The sequence below is a fragment of the Macadamia integrifolia genome, unplaced genomic scaffold (assembly GCF_013358625.1).
Source record: "Macadamia integrifolia cultivar HAES 741 unplaced genomic scaffold, SCU_Mint_v3 scaffold595, whole genome shotgun sequence".
Classification (NCBI taxonomy): Eukaryota; Viridiplantae; Streptophyta; class Magnoliopsida; order Proteales; family Proteaceae; genus Macadamia; species Macadamia integrifolia.
The window spans coordinates 366,853-384,421 of NW_024870494.1; the positions used below are offsets into that span (position 1 = coordinate 366,853).

Genomic DNA, 17,569 nt, shown 5'->3' on the forward strand with positions numbered 1-17,569 from the left:
AAATGCCTGTTTACTTAAACGGGCCTAGGTTTGAGGGGCATGGTATGATTTATAATCGGGCCGGTTGGTGTTGAGCTTTAATCGAGCTACCTTAAATGGGCCTTAAAGGGGCTACGGACCAACTTAAGTCTAAATGGGCTCTAAATAGGCTCCCCATAAAATCCCTTTTTAAGTGGATTAAATTTCTATAAGTCTTCCATTTGAACATAGTAAATGTCACCCAAAAACTTTCCACAATTAATCATATATGAGATCATGGTTGTTTCTTACCAAAAAAATAAAAAAAAAGAAAAAGAGAGATTATGATAGTACCAAAGTGATTGTTCTCCAAAAAAATTATCCACTTTTCATTCACTCCTTCAATCTGGTTTGGTTTTGACTTCAACAGGTTCCATAAAACCCCAACACGAAACCAAAATCAAATCCATAAAAGTGTTTCGTCTGGGCTGAACCCCAATCGGTTCAGCATCAGGTTCAGCCTGAATTTTGATGCCCTACCTTTTTCTGGTAGGACACCCTTAATTACCCATCACAAGGATCGATTTGGTAATACGAAGATTTAAAGATTCGAAACTGGCCTTCGGGCTCGGATTGTATTAGGAAGGTATTGGCAACCAATGAAAACTTTCTCCTAAAATAAAGAGATACATGTTCCTATCAACTTTGCCCTATGTGAACAACCTGTGAATTTACATAGGAAGAAAACCAATTAAGTTTACCTTCAACAAAGACTTCAAAATATTCATGGCACCCAAAGATCTTCGGATACTTCTTTTATCGAACTGGTCGAAAATACTTCTGCCTTAAAATATGAAGATCCATCTGATAGAAATAACTGATTATCCTCACAATTTCCAGTAGAAATAATTGTAATTTCCAACTCAATGGGTCTGGTCATATGGTTTAAGATTCTGCATCTGAATTTGAATCTGAATCTGAATACAACTCAATGGGTCTGGTTCTGTTCAGATTACCCTCCAGTGGGGCAAGATCATCACTGTCACTTGAATTCAATTCTTCAGGATTGGAGGTGGCTGTTTGCATATAGCATTTCGAATCATTCGGGACTGCTGTTTTGAAAATTTCTGGCCTGCATCAAGCATCAAAAGCAAACCCAAGGAATGAGTGGCGGAGAAAAGAATTAAATAGCATTAACAGTACAAAATTCTGTAAGCTATCTCTCTACATTAATACCCGTGAGTTCATCAAGCCAAGCTGACAACAATAACTAAAGAAAGGTATGCCTACTATTTAATTTGAACCAATTGACTCACACCGTGTGAAAGCAATACTCTAAGCACCGAGTTAAGTAGGATATTTATGATCACAACGAGAAAGAAATGGACCATCACATTGACAGATTATAGATCGAATATTACTTCTAAAAGCATTTGGCAGGAATGAGATCAGAAAGTGATAATGTTGATTCAACATATTAAACAAAAAGATGCAATGGAAAATATATTTATTGAGAAAAAATACAATGTAAACAATAGTGGTCATAGTGTTAGAAGTCATAAAGCCATTGGAAAACATTTGGATCTATTCAAGATTCACGTTGGTTGATTTGGTTAAAAAGCATCAAAAGTACAATGATCACCATAAACCTCCAACCAAAACCTAAGACCTGCATTCATTAAAGTCTGATTCAAACTACATAATAACTACAACTCAAGGGCTCTTATAAACACTGATATAAAAAATACGGCCACTTTGTTACAAAATTCATCTCAAACCCAATAATGGAGCAAGGATCATGAATTCAACTCAATAAGAAAACAATAAGTCAACAAAACTAGGCAAATTACCTCTAGAGTTAAAAAGTTTTGAGGCACCACCAAGTTTTCAAAAATTCAATTGAGTTTTATGGCACCTAAATGTAAATGAGGACATCTTTTTCACTGTTGCTTAATTGACTCAAATTGATTCTATGATTTTTACCGCTAATACCCCGAGTTCTTTAATGCATGACAAGCCACAAGCTACAAATATCGGTTCATTATTTTCATCTCTTCTTTGCGAGTTATGGTTCTAAGAGGTGAGTAGAGAAAACATAGGAGAAAAATGCATCCACTCGTTTGATTACATGCCACTTTTTATAAGTCATGCCCTTTGAACCAGTGGAGCATGTAACATTCAGATAAGAAGACAAACCACTCTGTAGATTTCCGAAGTGCATGAACTTGCTCATAAAATAGAACTTGCAAAACCAGGCATGCCACCTTGCTGCCAGATTCAAGGGCCTTCTCCTTCCCACTATCATCCACCACAACAAAGCTCCCTGCGGAAATCAAGTATCATTTCATTATCTTCTACTGGTATCAGAATAAATTTTTTTTTACAAAGCAATTTACAGATCATCTGTCCAAGATACCCCAACCAGCACATGCCAACTACACCAAAAAATCTCATTTTGAAGCTCTGTAAGGAAGGCCAAAGCAAACCATTTTTCTACCGCTGGCTTGGTATGAGACAAAGAAAATGTTTCCTACAAAGAGTACATTAATTCTGCAGCTACAAAGGATAGCATTCTACCCTTGAACCATCTAATTAATCATTACCTGCAGTACTAGCTTCCCAATGCCTGACCTTTTGTTGATAAGACATGTGAGTTCCACACTAGGTAAGCGACTATCCCTTCAATTTGATCCATATACAGGATCATTAGGAACCTGACTATGTTGGTGATGCTGATTGACCATGAAACCTTTTTATGAAACTGAAGGGCTAGCATTTGAACTGAAGGAGAGAACGATGGAAGACTCTCCTGTGCCATTCTTTGTAGCAAACAACAACATTCAAAACCTTATCCCAACTTAATGGGGTTGGTTACATGGAGATTCCAAGCAAGGACGAGTGCAAGGATCCATGCAAAAAGATTGACAAGTTATGGCTAATTATAATAAGTGCCAGCTGTCAACCTGCGCACAACTACAAATCAGCCACAGGCTTATAACGACAGACTATAATAAGGTGAGGATGTTTCTGGTTATGCTCTCTGGAATGAGGAAAGGTCATTCTACCAAACTGGTTTCTGGTTCAATATGGGCGGTTGGGTCTTTTGTTGCGCTACTTAAGTGAGTTTTAAGGCACATTTTAGTTATCTTTTCCAAGGGAAAAAAAAAAAGAAAAGAAAAGAAGTGAAGCCCTAGAAGAGAAGGAGAGGATAAAAGAGAAGATTCCCCCTTCGCTTGTATGCATGGATTGAAGTCCATCTACCTCAAGTAAGCTATGTTTACATCACTGATTTTTATTTAAGCTTCGTAGCTGGGTGTTAATGGTGGCTCATTGAAGAGAAGACAAAAAGTGAAGAAAAGGTGAAAGAAAGGTTTAGGTTTGTGGTCCCTCGAGTGTTTATGTCTACTCATTAAAAAAGAAAGCCTCTTTTTTGTATTGAAGTGGTTTCATCTACTCCAAGCAAGATGTACATGCTCCATTGAAAATGTTAAGCTTGGTGGTCGAGTTGTAATGGTTGTGTATAGAAAGCAAAGCAAAGAAAGAGTGAAGGATGAAGAAAAGAAAGGGGAAGAAATAAAAAGAAAGAAAAAGGAAGGAAGAAGAAAACCTAGGGTTTGGTTCTTGTGAGTTGTTTCAAGAAACCCAAGTGCCAATTGAGGTTGAAGCATCGGCTGCACCAAGACAACTTGGTTGTGGTCCGCACCAAGTGGAGATCGACTTCATCGTATCTCCAGAGGTTGCTCCTTACCAAGGTAACCTCACTTTGTCAAATTTCCATTATTGTAAATCACTACATGCAAGATGTTCAATAAAATGCCTACGTGATACTTGTAGTCTATTCTGGAAAATTTTGCATATATTAAAGCTATCATGAGACATTTATTATAAGCACATTATCTTTGTACTATGCTGTTCAGATCCAAGACGTGTGTTCCTTGGTAGTTATTACTACCTAAACATTGCTCTAAGTGCAGCTTCCTAGTTTTACTATGGGTAAACTTGACAGTGGGTTCTGTCTATTGTAATTGGAACTAAGTGCCCTCTCAGTTATATGATAGGGAAAGCCTGGGTGTGGGGTGCTCCTACTATAGTTAAAGTAATGTATTAAGAAGGTACGAAGCCTTTATAGTCACAACTCTGGGGACATAGGCTTATTGCCGAACCTCGTAAAAATAGTTGTGTTGTGCGTGTGACTCTTTTGTATTTCATGTATTACATTTGAAGTGTTTGTAGGTTGCAGGATGGGTATGCACACTTGAAAGTGCATGTGACAAGAGGTTGAGTGTGTACACGAATCTGTATGTGAGTGCTACAGCACCAGCTAGATTGCCACATCCGCTTGTGTGGAATAAAAAAGAAAGAATTTTTCGTACACTAATTCACCTCCCCTCTCAGTTTCCGGGACAACACATCCACCCATCCAAAAAAAAAATCAAGGAAAAGGGGTGGGGGCATGGACCATGAAAGCTATAGTTTTGAAAGCAAGTTAATAGAAGCCACTCATATGGGGGTTAAAGTTTGTATTGGGATCAGGTATGCCAATACAAGGTGAGAAATCAAAGCAAAAACAAGATATCTAACATAAAGGATGAACACTCAAATGAGAAACCACTTATTGAATCAAAATTCAAAATCAAATGCTATGCTTGGTATAGCACAAACCTTGTCTTATCCACATACACTTTTGAAATTTGGCTGGAAATAACGCCACTGATTTCTGCCCTTCTGCATCCATTACCTTTGGAGACAGAAATATAAAAATTAAATCAAAGAAAAACAAAAATTATGTATTAAAGTTTATATTATAAAAGCACAAAAATTAATTCACCAAAAACAAAAACTTCGTTTTTTCTTACAAAGACAAATCCATGGTTTTCAAATACGGTATTAAAGCTCAAATTCCTAAGTGCCTAATTCATCCAAAACAACCAGGGAAAATGGAGCCTACTTGATGGATACGAGTAGTAGACTGGATCAAGAAGTTTCAAAGAAGCTTACACAATGCAGCATACTTCAAGAGACACCCAAAATCCTAACTTGGTTATTCTTGCAGAAAAAAAATTGCATGAGAAAAAAAATAATGAGGAAGAAAAAGACCTAAACAGAATGATAATTGGTTTTACACCGGATACTATCTTTCTCTTTTGGGGTACTAAACATTAACAGGTTTCAATTTTTCACAAATACGAGACCCCAGGGTCAGGCCCATGAGGTGGTTTCACAGATGTTTATGTGACGTTGGCAAAAAACCTTTCATATAAAAAACAGTTTAAACAGGAAGCTAAAGAGCTATCATAATATTTACATGTTAAAACTTTCAGGTTTGCTATGAAGGCAAAACTGCAAAGACTTAATGTTCGCAAACAATTTTCACCTGGCAGCTGAGCCGGCAGCTCAAAACATGCTGGTGTGTTCCTCACAGTGCCAACTTTCTGAATGACAAGTTGTCAAGTGTCAACCTTTTAATGCTGTTCCACGTGGCAAAACTAACCACTTTCCACATGTTTATCTGACAAAATCGAGAATATTGAATGACACTTATTTATAGAACAAAAGTGCAAGTATATGGTGGGCCACAGGGCCAAAATTGATAAGCCATCTGTACATGTGGCTAATCTAAAAGGGCTCCCATGATTTGGATGGTCCATATCTGCCACAACAATTCCCTTTATGGCAAAAGACCCATTTTTGTTATAGGCTTTGAAAGTTTGAAGCCTGCATCATAAAACAAAACACTTGGCTAAAGCAGGAGACGAATTATTACCAATTAAGTGAGTGGGCACAAACAAAGCTTTACAGAGGAAGGGGGTAAAAGAGGCAGACCGACGCAAAAAAGGGCTGTCAAAAGCATATATTGACGGAAAATGGTGATTTGGAAGTATGTAAATTATTGGGAGGTAGATTAGCCTCTTAAGCCTTTCTAAATATTTCACTAAACCATTATGACCCCTATCAAGCACAAACACCAACTACTGAAAGCTGATCCCAGACGCCTCATATGAGTGAGAGTATATCTTCTCCTCTTTATTTCATAGGCCTACATTTTTTAGGATACGGTGAGGCTACTGCAATTGCTTTGAATTATTTTGGTTCTGCATTAGCTTGGAAAACTTGTATTGCATAGCAACAAAGTCTGCTGCAAATAGACTCCCTTACATCCTCTACATTCTTCATGAATTATTGACCATGTACAATTTCTAAACAGGGCCCACTCTTTTCTTCTTTAAATTTTGAACAACAACCAAGACATGCGAATACACAGACGGGTTTGCTTTTGGTTGAACAAATCATTTGAACCATTATAATAAAGACCTTTCGAACAAAGAACAACCCAACAAGATTTATACTTTTCTAGCAGCCCAAAAGTGGAGGGAAGAAATTGAGCACAAGAGGAAGTTACATAAAATCCAAAAGACACATTGGAAGAAGAAACAAATAGAGAACAAATGAATGAACTGCTTATGAACAGAAACTACCTGAATTTGATTCGAACCAAGAAGAGATACAACTTGCATTATTCTTTGCCCTTTGAGCAGAGTTGGAATTTCTTCCTTGGATGCTCTCTTCAGATTCTTCCGACCACTTTTCATGATATCAGTTGATTTCTATGACTCCAGAATGCACACAACAGACTCTGGAACTGGAGGTGGAATTGATTAATTTTCTAGAGTGATTCTTTCGGTGATGGGCTTACCATAACGTTTGCAGTCTTGATTCTGCTTGTTCCTCTAACAGCGGCGACGGCAGTCTTCTTCGGCGACCAACGGCGTGGCCCAAGATGCTTCGCTTGTTGCCAGGAGAAAGTCGGTGGAGAAGAGGCACTAACTCCAATCGATCGAAAGATAAATAAGCCCTTATTCACAAAGACGTCTAATACTAAATACCAATTTGAGGTTCCCAATTACCAAAATATCCCTCGAAGCAACTAAGTCCGGTTTGGTTTTGGTTTGGTTCATGATACAATATGTATATATCAAAACCAAATAATTTTCATAATCTCAAGTCGAAATCAAACTGAATCGGTTTTGGTTCATATAAGGTCTCGTTAATTCAGTTCAAATTTGGATTAATTGAAGGTACAGTTTGACAATGTCAAATCTGATACCTTTTAACTTTTTTTACACAACTCAATGAGGAATCATATAGCAGATAATTCCACACAACTCAACAAAGATAAATGACTATAAAGTTTAGAATGGTTTAGGTTTGATTCATAATTGGTATATATCATTTAAAGTTTATTCGATTCAATTCAATTTGACACTTTTATCTTATTGCCAAAAATGATTGAATTGAAGAAAATTTCTTTTGGTTTGGTTCGTTTTAAATAACCAACTATTATTTTCTTCTTCTTCTTCTTCTTCTTCTTCTTCTTTTTCTTCTTCTTTTTTTTATCTCGAGTAAGAACTCCTAACACCCTTAAACCAAATATGTGTTGTAAACATTCTTTGGGGCATTTCAATCCGGCCTTAATTACAAGTTTAAGTTGGATAAATGCTCAATTTTGCCCTTGCACTACTTTCTCCAAAAGTTATTTGAGAAAGCAACAAACCAATAAGGTGCAACGAGATGGTTTCCCACACAGAAGGACAAAGATGTCATTTCATGTGATGGAGAGAGATAGATTAACTTGACCTTTGGTCGTGTCCAAAATTAATGAAAACGTGAACAATGAAAAATCGAAACTGATTGTACATGTTTTAAGTGGTGAAAAAATACAAGTGATATGATAAAAAAAAATGGAGAATGGCAAAAAACGAAAAATGGACTATACAAGTTTTAAACCTGTATATTTCATAAAAATGGGACAAAAATTTTGTAATATTACTCATATAAATTGAGCAATTATTACATGAATATTTGCATTTAATGCTAAAATAAATTATTTTATCCAGCAATAATGAGTTAATATTCCCACAACCCAATTTAAGTTCGAAGACATATCATCCAATATCAATTATAAATTCACAACATACCAAAAAAGCATGTCCGACGTGCCATCGAGTAATGTGGCTTAGCTATGATGTCATTCACTGTTGTCAACATAGCCAACGTCATCACATGTTTAGTTGGACTTGGGAATCATCACTTAAGAGACTTTTATTTAGATGCATCAAATTGTAGCTCAATTTTGAGGTCCGTGCATCAAACTTGAGTTAAAGATGATATCATGATAAATGTAGTCCTTCGAGTCAACTTTACGTCGGTGAAATAATCAAATCGATTTGAGTTGGGGGGTGGGAGAGAGAGAAAGAATATTCAATTAAGGCATTATATTAAATAAGTCAATTGAAAAAAAAAAGTGTATAAAATGCATTTTAAAACAGACAAGCTTGCCGTTTGCCATTTTTTCCTCGATCTTTGGGAAACAAATGGCAAAACGAGTTTAAAATGGTAAAAAATGAAAAAACCATTTGAACGTGTTTTTGCTAACTATGGTCGTGTCCTCTGTGCCAAGACACAATGGGGCATAAAAAGATTGCCCTACCCCTAAACAGTGCGTTGGTTGATGCCTCCACCTACCTTCCCATTGGCTTGCACGCTAGTGCAATAGTCCTGCAACCAAGGAACGTTCTATTGCCCAAAGTATACAAACACGTTGGATAATAATTATAGAATTTTTTAATTTTTGTTGCTAAAAAATATTCACTTACACTTCTTCCTTTTAAGGTTTTCATTTGGATTGGTTTTGAGAACTATTCATTCGGTTTTATTTGATTTCAGATTAGACTAAAACTTATTTAAACCGAATCGAATAAGGCATAACATATGAATTACCGGATTGAAACATACTAAACCCTATAATCACGTATATTTGTAATTCACATAGACTGACCCGAATTGAAAACATACAAAACCCTATAATTATGTGTATTCAATGAGTTATGTGAGATTACCTATTGTTGGTTTCTTTGTTGACTTGTACAAAAATAGGTTCAAAGGTGGTGTGGGTACAAATTTGTGGCAAGGGAGAATAGTCTCACATTAATGAGTGAGAGGAATTGAAAACTATGATCCTTGTATGGATTGAAGTCCTCATTCCCTCATAGGCCTTTTAAGATCCTGCGAACCTTTGGCTAAGAAAAAAAAAAAAAAAAAAAAAAACAAAACTTAATTTTTATCGCATTGAGGTTGTTATCTCTTCCCAGCTATATTTGTTGTGGTAGATTGTTTCCATTGAAGCTTCTACCAAAAAACAGATTGTTTCCATTGAAGCCCATATTTGAATTGAATTACCAATACCGTACAGGGACCAATTGATTTCAGCATGCGCTGCAGATGCTCTCACGCCGCCTTCAATTGATTCGTGCGTCTGGCGTTTCCTGCGCCAGACCGATTGGGTTCTCATTTTTTTTTTTTTAATAACGGAGAAGAACCGCCGTTAGTCTGTTACTGAACGCATAAAACCTCGTCAGAGGCTGTAAAGAACGCGATAAACCTCCTCGTAGCTCGTATACGAAATTGAAATAAATTGAAGAGAAGGTGATGGTGAAAATCACGTTTCTCTCTCTCCCCGAGCTCTGATAGTAGTTCTGCAAACACAGTCATCGTTTTCGCTCACAGGTTAGCGAAACCAAATGTTTATATATCGCCATTAATTTTCTCACCAAGTTATTTGGATTTGCAAGTTCTTAATTTTGCTTCTCTTTCTATATATTTTCTGATATTTCTCTTTCGTTTCCTGCTGGGAATCAAACTGATTTATTTGATAGTGTATGAATTACGAGCTTCGCTTTTCGCTTCTTTCTTCTCCTTCTCTTTCCGCCACCTCCCCCAAGTTCAGTTGATGTGCTGTGTAATTTTTTGTTTGTGCTGAATTTTCTGTTTATTAGTGGATTAATGTTTACATCTTCCCTGAATTTCGTAAAATCTTATCCGACACATCGTTAAATTATCGACTTACAATTTGAATGAAATTTGGGTATTATGTGCATTACTCTTCATGTGTTTTCCTCCTTCCCCTTCCTGAACCATCGAGGAAGTAACTATCTAGATTATTGAATTTCAATGAAACTTAGTTATTCCATTAAGCTCAAGTTTTTTCGTAGTGAATGAGCACCCTAAAAGGAACCGCACACACCCAGGGAAAAAAAGGGTTTGTTCGTAAATTATATTTCGTATTTTGATTTCATGTTCGGATTCCTGAGATTCAAATAACAATTGTATTTCCTTTTTCATTGACTTTATTTTCCTGTTGAATCCCTTTAATGTAGCGATGGGTAGAAAGAAGCAAGCTCGACCATTTCGGTCCGGAGGGATATTGGAGAGCTCTAACATCACTGGAAAGAAGCCAGATGACATAGCTAGTTCTGAACCCCAGAATGAAAATGGTAAAGAGGAGATTGGTGAATCAAGTCAACCATTTTTCGTGGAAATTGACCGGGATTCTTGGACTGTGGGTGAACATCTTGATATTGCAGAAATCGTGCTTAAGGATTTAATATTTGGAGAAGGTTTTTCTATTCACAGAATCATGGAGGATTTTTGCAATTTGAATTTCTCACTTCGATTTTTGCTGCGGAATGTTGAGGAGTTTGGGGGTCGTCTTAAGTTAGGTTATTGGCCTTTGATTACCTCCAATAATATATCTTTGGAGTTGGTTGAAACATCTATGATGGAGGAGAAAGAAAGAGTGTGTGTAATGTTATCAGGTAGTTTTGATGGACCTGACGAGGGTGTTTCTGGTCTTGTTCACTTGGTTAGTCAGAAAATTTTGACACTGAGGCCTGTTTCTGAATTAAAAGTTTCAGAGGTTGTTCCATCTCTTAGGTTGAGGGTGGAGATGCTCAGGAGTGCTTTTGGTGCTTGTGAGTCTCTTTTGGAGACAACTAGACAACCATGGAAGAAGAGTATGATGAGTGCTATTGGTTGGCTGCGACCAGAACTTACAACCCAGGAGGCTAAGTATGGCATTAGTAAATTGGACGTCATGGAAGTTGATTCACTTACGGATGCAGGCAGCAGTAGCCCTGTTTCAATGAAAGACTCTAGGTTTGATGCTGCTGAGTTATATGAAGCCATTAAGCGATCCAAGTGAGTTATTGGTAGTTTCCTCTTCTTTTTATTATGTTAAGTGATAAATTATTAATTTTTGTGTTGTTGCTGCTATTGTTGTTCTTATTGTTATTATTGTAAATGAAAACTGTTTCCTTATCCAGCATACGGGGAAGTTTCCTTGTCAGGCATCTATTTCTGCTATGTGGAGAGCTGGTTTGGTCTCTCCAACTGGGCATTTACGGGGTATTCTTTGGATTGCCAAATGGCAAATTTAGTTGTCATTCTTGGTGATTTGGTGGACCATGTATCAAGCTCTTTTAATCTTACTTGGGGGTTTTTTTTTTTTTTTCCAATAGTGAGAAATTTGGGACTTCTCAACCAATATTCAAATCTTTGACTTTGACTCATGGTGGAGTCTTGAATGGGCTGAAATTGGAAACGTATGAGTAGAAGATGACATGGACAAGGTCGTTGGAAAGTTCAAGTGCCAACCGAGCGCTACGTGACCGATATGCAAGGCGGACAAAGAAAATCATTGCTGATATTGTTATTTTTGTTAATATCATTACTATTACTATTATTGCTATTTTTTTTCTCATGTGACATAAAGCCCGGTACAGAACAGTAATGACCGTTTGCTTTATCAACGATGTTATTTCTTGCTCTCAGAGAGGAGCCAATGCTGGAAGATGAGCTTCCTGACTTGCTTCCTGAACTGAGACCATACCAGCGCCGTGCAGCTTTTTGGATGGTTCAAAGGGAGAAATCGGCATCAGAAGATGTGTGCGAAAGAGATCAGAATAACAACTTTTGCAGTCCCCTCTGTGTACCTTTGGATTTCCTTGATACACAGATGAAAATGTTCTACAATCCATTCAGGTATTCTTCTCATCAGCTCTTTTGAATGACTAGCTGGGTTTTTGATTGCGGAACGTTTATTCTCTTCTAACATGATAACATCTTATGACATGACTTGTGAAGGGTGATATGAACTAAGATACAAGTATTTTTTTTTTTTTGGTGAAACACATAGCAACCAGGTTCTAGGGACATGGAAAAGTAAGATGCCCCTTTTCCTCTACTGTCAGACTTCTTCGAGTCATGATCCATTGACATCACTTGTAAAGTAATAAAACGATTGGCTATTCCATTATTAATGCAGAAGGGGTGGAGGGGATTCATATTGTTGGTCCTAGAGCACTGAATGCAGAAAGTATGGAAAAACATCTTGTAATAAAAGTTAATAACTAGATTTGGAATGATTCGGAGTCAGTTGCACAATCATGTTAGGTAATGATTTACAAAAGTTCTTATTTTAGTTTCGATATTTAATTTCATTACCCTTCCCTTCCTTTTACTTGCAATCAGACGGAGCATGTAGAATTGCTTTGCCTTTCATGTCAAATTGTACTAAATGCAAGTAGTTTATTTCAGTGAAGCGCATAGCACAGGTTCTTGGGACGTGGAGAAGTAAGATGCCCCTTTTCCTCTACATGACAAACAAGTACTGTCAGACTTCTTAAAGTCATGTTCCATTGGCATCAGTAGACAATGAGGCTCCGTCTGGTTGTAAGGGAAATAAAGGGAAGGCAAGTGAAATAAAATTGAAACAAAAAGTAAAATAAGGTTACAATTTGAATAGAGTTGATGTGGAGATCTTTTACACTCTTCTTCTTTGATTGTTGGAGATAGTTCGGTCAATCAGCCACATGCCAAATATTCTCGTTTCTCTCCTTCTTTGAAGGTGGATCAATCTTCTATGCTAGACAATGTTGACGTGGCAGGTGGAGAGGATAATGGCTGATTGATTGAAGATTTGATATCCACATCTGTAGCAGAATCGGCTTATTTCAAGGGAGCTGAGGACCTTGAAGATTCTTTGAAGGAGGCTACTTATTTAGTCCCCATTGCTATGGTGCAAGCTCCTAATTTTCAGAGTGATTCTTTGATAAAAAAAGCCACAATTGTTCTCTCTCTAGAGGAAGAGACAAAGTTGAAACATAGTGAGGAGGTGATCAGTTAAGTTGAGTTGAACCATAGTGTAGATATGATTCATCGAGTTGATAATATAGAGGGTACACATTTGGATTTTCCAGAGGAAGCGTTAGAGTCGAATGATGACGGTGGTCTTGAAGTCTTTAGAAACCTGACCCATCCAGTAGTGAGAAGCTTTTTGCGGAAGAGTTGTCGCATGAAAAGTGCCACGTACTATCTTCGCTCCCGCGATTGGGTTACTTAACTATTCCGTAGCATCTTTTCCCAATTGCAAATGCCTTTTCTTTCTATATTACATGAATTGTGCTGCAGGGTTTGTCCTACTTGATTTAGGGATCTTTTGTTCTGCCTAAAGAAGGTTGTAGCGGTTGCATTTCTCTGTGTTTTTATGTCTATTTTTCCCTTAATACATACAAATTACCTATTTAAAAAAGAAAAAAGAAAAAAGAAAGAAACAAAAAGTGTAAATCATTTCCTAACACGATTGGGCAATTGACTCCGAATCATTCCAAATCTAGTTATTAAATTTACTTCACAACCAAATCCCTTAGACTTGAAAAGTAATATTTATGATTGGATATTCCATTAGTAATGCCAAAAGGGGTGGAGCTATTTGTTGTTCAATGCAAAATAGCTAAACTGAATGTGGAAAGTATGGAAAAACATATTGTAACCTTACTTGAAAAGTAATATTTAATGAATGGATATTCTATGCCAAAGGTATGGAATGCCCTTAGTATGGTTTTCTATCCATTTACTTCCATAGTCTTTGCATCAACCAGTCCCAATATGAGGACTCTTTTTGAATTTTGAGAAGAAACTTGGCAATACCTACTTTGAATATATTGAAATAAATGTCTAGCATAATGTTTGAGATTTAAAAGTAACCGCAAGCATACGGATCAGTGTAGCTAATGGGTCGAACACAAGGAGAACAACCACTTTATTTTAGGCTTCTTCTGGTAATGCGAAAGTACACAGATTAATTATGACGATCTACTTCTAACTACCGCCCTAAACAAATGCATCTAAAAATATCCTAACCAACATATCTAGGAAAATTGGAATTGCAAGTGAACTTGCAATTGAAATTAAAAACCTAACCATTCATCATTTAGGAATTTAAATACCCAAGCCACATAAAGAAAAAGTAAAAGAAAAGTGCTGAAATGAAATAAATAAAATAAAAAGGGGAATGAAGTTAGAGAGAAGCACATAAGTAGGAATCTCTACTTAGCCCGAGGGATGCACAATAAATAATATGAGCTTCCTTATTTGACCAGAGAGTACTCTTACAAGGGCTTTTCTACTTGGCTTTAGGGAAAGAGATGTAATATAAATAATCAAAGTAAAAGGATGGTTCCATGGCTAGAGAGGGGCAAAACCAACACATGCATCTAGCCAAGGACCTTGGGGGAAAGGGAAAACATCAAAGTAAAAACTGAAATTTAAATCCTAAATTAAGAATGAATGGGTAGCAAGAAGAGGGAATGAGAGGGGGGTGAGAAGACTTATGAAGAAGCCTACCTACCTGAACTTCAATACTTGAACTTGAAAATGATTTGAAATACTACCAGCCCTGAAAACTAGATCTGTAATGAACCAAATCTGAAATTACTAGGTCTGGAGAAAACAAATCTGGAAGAAAAACTTGCACTTGAACAGAGATGCTTCAAAGCTTGGTTCTTGTCACCTAGATCTAAGCATTGAACTAGTAAATTAAAATTATTGCAACTTGAATAACTTGAATAACATAAACCATAAAAATTAAAGACATTGCATTAATGAAAGAACACCAATTACAAAAGTGTTTAAAGTAAAAAAAAAAAACTAAAAAGAACTAGAACTAGAACTAGAAGGAGAGCACAACTAAAAATTAGAGAAAAAGAAAGCAGGAGAGGGACACCCCTTTCTCCTTGGTCGACTCCCTTTTTACAGGGAATAGGGAAGAGAGGAGGACGTCCAAGGGTGGATCCCCTTGGATGATTTTGTGTGATGAGGTGGAAATGAAGAGAGAGGAGAGAAAAGAGAGAAAATAGGAAAGAGAAGGGGAGAACGATTTGGTGGGTCCCTCTTGGCTTGGTCGATTGTGATGTGGATTGTGGAGGGTAGGAGAGAAGAAAAAAAGAGAGAAAATAGGGGAGAAAAGGAAAGAAAAGGATTTGATTGATGGGTTTCTTATTTGGTGTAGATTGGGAGAGATAGGGAGATAAAATAGGAAACTTTTATTCCCTTTTTTTTTTCTCTTTTTTTCCTTTCTTCAAACGTGGGCAGCCTCCTCTCTTAGACGATTTTCCAAGATTTGGACAATCTTCTAATTTATTTAGAATTTTCGTTTATGCCTCTTGTCTTTAAGTGGAAATTAGGAGAGAGAAAATTTTCACAAAATATCCAAAAAGAGAGAATTTCCCAAGGTGAGAGAAGGTGGCTCCCAAGGTGGGTCCCTCATACTTTGTTGGCATCTGGAATATTCTCTTGTACCCCTGGGAAAATTACAAACGGGCTGGGATTGCGTCTCGGTTCCCTTCTGGTCCATTATTCTTTTTCTGGCCCAAAAAGAATAATCGAGTGTATGGGTGTCACAATGAATGCGTACTTTTAATGCAACATTTCCATCTTGCTCAGAATTTCGTCATCTTTGCAACCATGAAAAGAAACAAGACCTCTTTATGTGTAAAAATGGAGATATGGTGCCCGATAGTCCCTAAGGCTTTTAAAATACAAATCCTGCAAAAAGAGAGAAAAACCTAAGGTAGCTCCATTCTAAATATGTAAAAATGCATGCTTTATTACTTAAGATTTCACACCTCACATAACTTGTCAATCAAGCTTCCATAGCCAATTCTGGATTGTAGGGATTTTTGTATCCAACACTTTGTGTTTGTTTGTATAGAGGCCACATGTGTCTGTCTCCAGGCTACCTGGGGACTCTAGGATTATTAATTTTTTTTTTAATTTTGTTACAGATTTCTTGGTTCCATTTTATGTCACTAAAATGACTTTGATTCATCCCATGCTCTTTATTTGCCAACATTTTGTTAGAAAACTCAAATTAACGATGGAAAGAACATGTTCCTTATTTTCAGTAAACACTTGGTGTTTCTCAGGAAGATGATATTTAACTCTTCGGTTGTATTAACATTGGTTCTATTCTATTCCAGTGGAAATATCTCATTACAACGTGAATCCTTCACATCATATGTCCCTGGTGGGATTCTTGCTGGTAAGCCCTGTTGCTTAACTATCACAAATATGTTGGGGTGTCATACAGACTATACAGTGCTAATTGAGGTTAAGTGAAAGTTTAAGGCTCCATTTAATATATTTTTGCTCTTCTTTTAGAAAAACTTTTTTCAGTTGTTTTTTTTTTTTTGGGTTTTTGTTGTAATTAAAAAAAATGTCTTGTAACCACAGAAAATTGGATACCTATTCGAAGTGAGAACCCAGACCCAGCCCAGAACAAGGGTTGTATTTGTGTGGGCTCGCTCAGCATATGGCCCAGAGTTTGGGAGGGTAAGGATGAGAGAGTGGGTAGGGGGAGGGGTGGTTATAGTGTGAGGTTTTGGAGAGAGAGGAATAAGGTTTCGGGTGATGTACCGTGTTCCAAATTATTTTTTTTTGGGGAGGGGGGGGGGATTTGAAAAACAGGCCAATTTGTGCTAACAATTATCTTTTCTATAGAAAGAATGTTTTTTTATTTTGAAAAACAGAAAAACAATTTTTCGAAACATTATTGAATAGAGCCTAAATGTTTTGCACAGATTATGGTCCTTAAAATTCACGATATGCTTGTTAGGGATTTGACTTTTCTAATTTAATGCATAGTTTATTATATATCTAACATTTATTACACCGTCTGCTACTTTTCCCTTTTGATTGTAAATTCTGGAAATTGAAGATTTTCCTCCCTTCCTCCCCCAAACGCAGCAATAAAAAGGAGTGATATTTCTTGCAAATTTCTTTGCCAAAACCGGAGTTAGAGATGTGCTAATCAGATGTTGCTAAACCACTATTTCTCGATGAAAATGCAGATGAGATGGGCTTGGGAAAAACTGTTGAACTACTTGCTTGCATCTTTGCTCATCGCAAGTCTTCATCTGAAGGTGGAGTTTTTCTTGAGAATGAAATGCAAGTTACTGGAGGACACAGAAATAATCTGAAAAGGTTGAAAAGAGAACGCGTTGAGTGTGTATGTGGGGCCGTGAGTGAAAGTGCTAAATATAAAGGATTATGGGTTCAGTGTGATGTTTGTGATGCTTGGCAACATGCCAATTGTGTTGGTTATACACCTGCAGAAAAAAAATTAGATCCCCAGGAAGTTTCCAGCGGGAAGGTCTGTAAAATGAATCAATCTCCAGGAGTAAAAAATCGTTTGAAAAGGAAAGCCACTTCCAATGTAGTTTTCATGGGTGGGGATCACATTTGCCAGACATGCTTGGGCTTGATCCAAGCTGCCAATTCTCCTATTAGTACTGCTGCCACTCTTATTGTGTGTCCAGCTCCTATTTTGCCCCAATGGCACGCTGAGATCATTCGGTAGGTTGTTTACTTTTGCTACCACCCTTGTTAATCCTGCTATGATTATTTATTTGGAAACAGACAGTTGTGATGCTGGGAA

General features: G+C 37.0%; 2 protein-coding genes across 5 annotated transcripts in view; one reads left to right on the plus strand and one right to left on the minus strand.

Annotated features, from left to right (window-relative positions):
• Positions 1-564: 564 nt before the first annotated feature.
• On the minus strand, positions 565-6,800 carry LOC122069368 (probable RNA-binding protein EIF1AD). The gene is made up of 4 exons (XM_042633363.1): positions 6,435-6,800; positions 4,621-4,696; positions 2,155-2,281; positions 565-1,090 (listed from the first exon to the last, which is right to left on the minus strand). The coding sequence occupies exons 1-4, from the start codon at positions 6,546-6,548 to the stop codon at positions 904-906; spliced, it is 504 nt and encodes a 167-aa protein (XP_042489297.1). The 5' UTR covers positions 6,549-6,800; the 3' UTR covers positions 565-903.
• A 2,565-nt stretch (positions 6,801-9,365) lies between these two features.
• LOC122069359 (E3 ubiquitin-protein ligase SHPRH) overlaps positions 9,366-17,569 on the plus strand; it is a 53,250-nt gene continuing 45,046 nt past the window's right edge. Inside the window, exons 1-5 of one of the 4 annotated variants that reach the window (XM_042633353.1) lie at positions 9,366-9,522; positions 10,173-10,992; positions 11,626-11,835; positions 16,113-16,174; positions 16,983-17,487. In XM_042633353.1, coding sequence (XP_042489287.1) covers positions 10,175-10,992; positions 11,626-11,835; positions 16,113-16,174; positions 16,983-17,487 — 1,595 coding nt within the window. In that variant the 5' untranslated portion in view covers positions 9,366-9,522; positions 10,173-10,174. Of the gene's footprint in view, positions 9,523-10,172; positions 10,993-11,117; positions 11,836-16,112; positions 16,175-16,982; positions 17,488-17,569 lie in introns of those variants that run through there. The other 3 variants (XM_042633354.1, XM_042633355.1, XM_042633356.1) reach the window with 3 other exon arrangements.